The 7,671-nt window shown below is 20.1% G+C and overlaps 1 protein-coding gene across 1 annotated transcript; it reads left to right on the top strand.

Moving 5' to 3' along the window:
• Window positions 1–5,702: 5,702 nt before the first annotated feature.
• On the top strand, window positions 5,703–6,912 carry PGO_134750 (variable surface protein; the record flags this gene model as incomplete). The annotated part of the gene is made up of 3 exons (XM_028689991.1): window positions 5,703–5,723; window positions 5,872–6,624; window positions 6,748–6,912. The coding sequence occupies 3 exons, from the start codon at window positions 5,703–5,705 to the stop codon at window positions 6,910–6,912; spliced, it is 939 nt and encodes a 312-aa protein (XP_028545792.1).
• Between the last annotated feature and the right edge of the window lie 759 nt (window positions 6,913–7,671).

Genomic DNA, 7,671 nt, shown 5'->3' with positions numbered 1-7,671 from the left:
AATTTATAGTTTTTTTATTTAATTAAAATACTATTTTTTAGAATATTTATTTGTTTTTATTATTGTTAAATGAATATATTGAATTTTTATCCATTTCTGCGGATTTGTTATAATCAATACTGGGCATTATCCTTGAGCAAAGACTATACAATAATTATTTAAACTAAGCGTTTAAGAATCAAAATAAGCTTTCATTGTATGATGTAGAACTTAGTGTTCCTTATATATCATCTATTTAATTATATAAAAATTATTTATTTTATTCAATTTATAAAACATTAAAATCTTTCCTATTGAAGAAAATGTTGTATACTTTTATATATATTTTCATTATTATTATTCATTTAAAATTAAAATTTTATTCTTTTGCATAATAAAGTTAATATGATATTCACATATATATAAATCCATGTGTTCCAACATAATCACGTTATTTTATCTTTATAGTACAAACATGTACATTTGTTTGATGCGGAGAAACAGAAATTTGAGGGTTACCAAGACAATAAATTATTAACATCACAAACATACTGTGATAATATTGAGGAACCTTATAAGCACATTTCTAATTATGATTCTAATAAATGCGCCATGGCCGTTAGTTATTTAACTGATAAAAAAATCCAATCCCTTACGACTCATTCAGATGTACATTGTGTATATTTGTATTTTAGGATATATAATAATATTTTTAATAATAAAAAAGATACCAATATCAAAAAACTTTACGAGACATTCTTGAAAGCATATGAAAGTATGGATGTGACAATTTGCAATTAATATACGGATAAAATTACTGATGATATATTGGAGAAGCTCAATGATTTATATAATATGAACAGTAAGCTTAAGAAATCATATAATGAATGCTCTAATGGAAGTAAGTGCAAATGTGCCAAGGATTGCGCAGAATTATATATGAAATATATAGATGCATGTGAGTCAAATAATTACGCCAATTTTTGCAATGCTTTAGAAAATATAAGACATCAATATAGTAAACTAATGGAAACAGAATATTGTGAAAACGAAGCATCATAAATGTTACCTTCATTCCAAAAAAATGATATTACAGTTCCTATTGTAGCTCCTATTCATGCGATATTAGTAATATTCTTATCCTTATTTATTCTATATAAGGTTAATTATTATATTATATATATACATTTGTTCTAGAAAAAAAAATTTCCGGATAATTTAAAAAAATTTGTAATATTATATATTTTTAAAAAAAATAACTTTTTTTAATAATTAGTTTACCCCATATAATTCAAAACTTCGACGAATAATTAGGATGAGAAGAAGTAAGTGGAATAACATATATAAAGAATATAATATGTTCCAATCTTACAAAAATATGAGTACTATTCCTAGGATTATTGTACACAATGTTTTATATCATACAGACTAATTTTACCATTATTCACATAAATCTATGCTATTATTTTTTTAACGACAAAGAAATTGTATTAAAGAATACGGTAAATTTTTCTTGTATTATATTCATTTAAAAATATAACAACAATTATAACAAAAAATATATATTAATTTTTCAATGTAGAGTTAAAAATTTCAAAATAAATATTCCATTAAAATATAAAATAATATCTATTTCTTCATCAAACAATCAGTAAAAACAAAATGTGTAAAATGTCATATATTTTCTCTTTTTTTATATATTTGTTTGCATATATACTATGAAATTTGAGTTACAAAGAACTACGCTGTAATTAAATAATAATGAAATATATATATTTATATTGTACCTCACATAAAAAAAAAAAAATGTTATATATGAACACAGGATATATAATTCATTTTTATATTTATCATGCTATTTAATAAAACTTTTTTATTAAGATGTTTATTTGTATTAATTATGTAGAAATATTTATAATTAAATTTTAGTGCCTTTTTTTTTTAATTCTAATTGCATGCATCAGTAATAAGAATTCTAAATGATTCTACATTTATTATTTTACATATTTTGACTACATTCATACGTGTTATTGAATGATTAAATTAATTATAGCATATAATTACATTTATTCGATTTCATCTTATATAATCGACTTATTTCTATTTTTTTTTTTTTTTTTTTGTACTTTAGTTATCATGTATAAGTGTTTAATTTTTTTATAATTTTTTTTTTTTTTTTTGTACTTTAGTTATCATGTATAAGTGTTTAATTTGTTTATAATTTTTTTTTTTTTTTTTTCTTAAAGATAATAAAATTTAGAATATATAAATGCTCATCATATTTACCTTGCAATAAGGTGGATATTGTTTTAAACTGTTTTCATTATTTAAATATTTAATTTTAAATGCATCGTATTCATTCAAAAAAATAATTATATTTCAATGTAATTAAAAATTAGTACAGATCAATCATTTTATTTTTTTATGAACAAAAAAGCATGCACGCATTTTGTTATTTTATATACTTAATGCCATTTTAAATGAATATCAGTATAAAATAATTTTAACATGTAATAGAATAAAAAATGTGTAAAAAAAAAAAAATAAAAAAAAGGAAGTTACTATAAATATACGTACTAATCATATTACCTATAATATCCTTAATGCACATTTATTTTTTAAGCACATATTGATATAAATATTTTTCTTATAAAAAAACTTAAATATATATCTATCTAAGTGATAATAACTTGTGTTTATCTTGAACATGTTAATTCATGAAATATCATATAATATTAAAATTTATATATTCACAGAAGCATATATTTTATGCTATGTATTGTATTGTTATTAGAAGATAATTTTTACATAAGAAGTAAATAAAAATCATAATAATATAAAAAACAATGAAAATAAATGAATTTAAAGTTCTATATAGAGGTTCCTATCCTATCATGGCTATTATATTGTATCTATCTAAAATCATCCATTATTTTTTTTGATGTAAATATCTATATAAACAATATTAATTTTGTAAAAATTTATTTTTAAAAATTTTAAACAAAAGCAACAATTCATTTTTGTTTTCAGTTAATCTACAATTTAGCGCTTCGAAAAATATATTAAAAAAATAATAGCTATCATATACCATAAAATAAATAAGTCTGTAATAAATATAGAATATAATTACCAAAAAAAAGTTAATAAATTTATACAAGCACATGAAATATATATTTCCAAAGACAAATATGCACTTTATATAAAATTATGTAATATATGTTTATAGCCAAAAAGCGTGGTAGGTCATTAATTCCAGTGAAAGTAATTAAGAAAGGAATAATAAAACGTAAAATTTTTTTATATATAATAAATTTAAAATATTTATGAACCTTTTATTCTCTGCTTCACTAATTGATAATTCTACAACTACGAAAAATCATATACTTAGAACTACATAAAAATTATTAATTAATTAGCATTTACTTCTTAATTATATATAATAGATCCTTGTAAACAAAAATTTTATTTTATTAATTATTTTGTATCACCTTATAAACATGTGATCACATTTTGGAATGATTTTTTATATAATACTTTCTCATTATCATAATATATTACATTGTAATGTATTCTTGTATTATCACTTTGATTAATTATGCTATTTCAGTAATCGATGTGCTTTAATGCATATATAAACAATAAAAGTGTATTTATTCATTTATTCCTATTTTATAGAGAAATGATTACGTAAATTATGTGTATAATATTTGTAATGTTCTTAATATTTTATATTGTAAATATATCGCAAAAAGAGAAATTATTTATGTAAAAGGTAAAACTATTTTATATTTAATTTATATATATATAGTCTGTTTATAATTATATATTACAATTAAGATTTACAAAAATATATTTAGTTTTAAAGGAATATTGTTTCTTGAATACTTTAGAGAAATATGACAATGTATTATGATTTTTGTTAGTTAATAAAAAACAACTTATATAATCAAAATATTCTAACATATATATATAGCACAAAAAAAATTAAAAAATTTCAAGAAAAGACTTATTTTAAAAAAGAGTATGTAATACCAAAAAATATATTAATAATTTAAAATTTTATATATAAAAAATGCATTTGACACAATTTATATGATAATACGTAATGCAGTGCTAAAGTTATTCTGCTAAAGAAATAGAATTTTGTCATTAACATTTTTCTTAAATATAATCATAATATAAATTATAATATATACATTACATATATCATATATTTTTAAATTTCTACTAATATTTTTATAAATTTAAATATGACATAATCCCCGGTAAATTTATAATTATACATATTTATACTAATTGTTAAGGATAAATTACATATATAAATATTTTTATAAATTTAAAGAAAATCCTATGAAAATGATACATAGAAAAAGTAATTTTCCATATATTTAACAAAAAACTAATATAAATAAAACAATAACTTATGCTACTTTTTTTTGAAACAGATTAGAATATTAATATTGTCCACGAGCTGTAAATAATACATTGTTAAATTATTATTGTCGAATGAAATAAAAAACATTGAAATGAGCTTAAAAATAAAAATATATTGATCTATTACAATGAATGTGTTATAACATAAACGGAATAAAGCTTTTAATAAATTGTATAAATAATTAATCTAATTTGTATATATATCATACATGTGATCTTTATTTATAAAAAAATAATATATGTTATAACCTACATTGATTACATGAATAAATTTTAGGTATGTCACATATGTAGTACATATTTTATAACAGTGAAATATGCAAAAGTAATATATATATTATTAAGAAAAAATAATTAACTATATTTTCTTTTTATGAAAATCAAGAAGAAGAAATAAATTCCTATGTGTTCTCTTACATAAAACCATATATGATGCCATTTTTGTGACACAAAAATTTAATGAATGTGTGTATAGAAAATTTAATAATAATGCATCACAACTAATCCTAACAAACTCTAAAAATGAAAATAACACAGGATCCATAGACTTGAACCTGAACACTAAACTCTAAAAGTAAACAATGGAATTAATAGAAAAGGTTAATATGGCTTGGAAAGAATAAAAAGGCACACATTAAATGTTAAATATAAGGCATATAACAGAATAAGTATTCCTATTTAGAGAAAATCAAAAATATCCCTTATCAAAAAAAATGCATGTATAATTTCCAATAACATTATTATATATAAAATAAAAATATATATGTTGTATGTTGTAACTAATGTTACTTATGCTTTTTATCTATGTATAGAGATGGCACATAGAACACATCGAAGCACTATAAAGGAATAAAATTAATATAATAATTGTAAAAAAGAAAAAAATAAATATATATATATATTTTTTTGTATTACATATAACTAAAAATAAAAATTGTATATTACTTACTAATTAAAATAAAATTATATAATCCAATAAAACAAAAAGATAAATAAAATGTATTTCCAATACATTAAAAAAAATATAAAATGATTAAAAAATTAGTCCGTCAATCCTAAATCATAAATAATAATTATTATAATAATATTATTCCATTAGAACACTCTATATTTTATTTCAACACGTATTACAAGGGGTAATCATATTTTTTGTAAAAATAAATTACTTATAAGGTTACATAAAATTTTTCTAAGTTCTAACATAATTTATATAACACTTAATATGTGTTATCATATTAATAGAATTTAATTTTTAATTTCATCGTTTTCTTATATTCTCAAATTTAAATATGGTACTTGAACCTTCAAGTGTAAGAATTCTGTGAAACTTACACGACTTAATTATAACACATTGAAATGTATTAAAATATTATAATGTTAATGAAATATAATAAAAGCCCCGCTTATCCATGTATATTTAAATTTTTCATTTATTCTATATTTTATTTTCTATTTTAGGATTTTATAGAAACCGAATTGCCTTCGAAAAAATTTTATCAAGCATTGACTGATTATTCTGATTTTATAGAGAATGAGGCATATTGTAACACAATCGATCATGTAGGAAACAAAAAGATTCAAGTTAAAACTCTTTGTTCGAAATTTTTACATCTTTTACAAGAAAAAAAAAATATACTGGAACAAGCAGATGTGAAGGGTATGCAGTGTTATCTTTTATCTTATTGGATGTATGAGCAAATAGAAAGTATATATGCAACGGAAAAGGGTACACCTATTATTATTATTTACGGTGAATTTCAGCGTATATTCACTCAAATTTTTAAAGATGAATTGAAAATTAATTCTCAACTATGTAATCTTGATTTTAATATTGCTTCATATCGTCCATGGAAAAAGGTAAAAGAGTTATGCGATTACTATGTAGATTATGATCACCTTCATAGCAAGATTACACCAACTAATGGAAATTGCAAAGCATATCGCGATTATATTTTAGGAAAAAGCAATTTATATTATGATTACCCCATGAATTGTATAAATCATTCAGGGCTTAAATGCCCAGATTTTTATGATAAACTTTTATCATATAATCCTAAAAAATTGTTAGGTACAATAACATGTGACCCAGTTATTCCTAAAAAACAGAAAACTTTAGATATTACTCCTAAAACGTATGGTGGTGCAACAACATCTGGTAAGGTTCTCCTGGGAATAGTCATCACATCTGTATTATTTGTATTTTCATATAGAGTAAATTCACATTATATGAACACACAAATCATGTATTATTTTTAGAAAATAGCCTCAATTATATATTTATAAATAATAAATTAATATTTTAACTATATTTCATATCATTTTTGTTTATAAAAGTTTTCACCTTTAGGAAGACAGTTACAAAATAACTTTCCACATATTACAAATATGATAAGAAATTTCAGAGAAAAAGGAAAAAGATTATTCTCCGTAACTCCAGAGAAATATAACCCATTTCGTGAGTATTTGGAAGAAAATTATATAGGATACAACGCAGCATAATTTAAAAAAAAATAAATGTGGATTAAACAGATTTCATTAATTGAGCTAATATTAATTGTCAAATTAAGGATTTATCAAATATTTGTTTACATATACAAAAGAAATAATTTTAGAAATAAAATGTTAATATGTCTTATTTAATAATTCACAAATAACTATAAAAACGGACATTTAATGCAGATATCAAAACAATCATTATGTTGAATAAATTATTTTAAATTCAAAATTGTTATTGTGAATGTTTAAAAAATATTTCTTGCATATCTAACATTTATTTATCATTAAAACATCTATTATGAATTATTTTTAAGTAATTAATATATTTTATTCAACATAATTTTCATAGTTATTAATATATATATTTGCATAACATAAATTCATAGCATAAAATACTATAAATATAATAATAATTTAGATGAAAAAATAATAATTAATAAATTAAAATTAAAACATTTATTCTTCACATAAATAGAAATTAAAATAATATGTAGGAAAAATAGAAAAAAGTATACATTAATTGAGAATCATCCTCTTTTTTTTCATTTTAGTTTCTACTGGTTCTTTTCTCTGCAACATTTTTAAGAAAGAAAATGAGAAATTTGATTATATAAATTTACTTTGTAATAAAAAATAGCACTATCATACGTTAATATATTAATAAAGAAATGTTTGTATATCAATTCGTAATATAACAGAACATTATAAAACAATATATAAAACACAAAAAGCTTTTCTTTAAATGAATATCCTTTTATAATA

This window comes from Plasmodium gonderi (assembly GCF_002157705.1).
Source record: "Plasmodium gonderi DNA, contig: Chr13, whole genome shotgun sequence".
Taxonomy (NCBI): domain Eukaryota; phylum Apicomplexa; class Aconoidasida; order Haemosporida; family Plasmodiidae; genus Plasmodium; species Plasmodium gonderi.
Note: the sequence above shows the minus strand (reverse complement) of the source record. Positions and strands in the feature narration are given on the sequence as shown.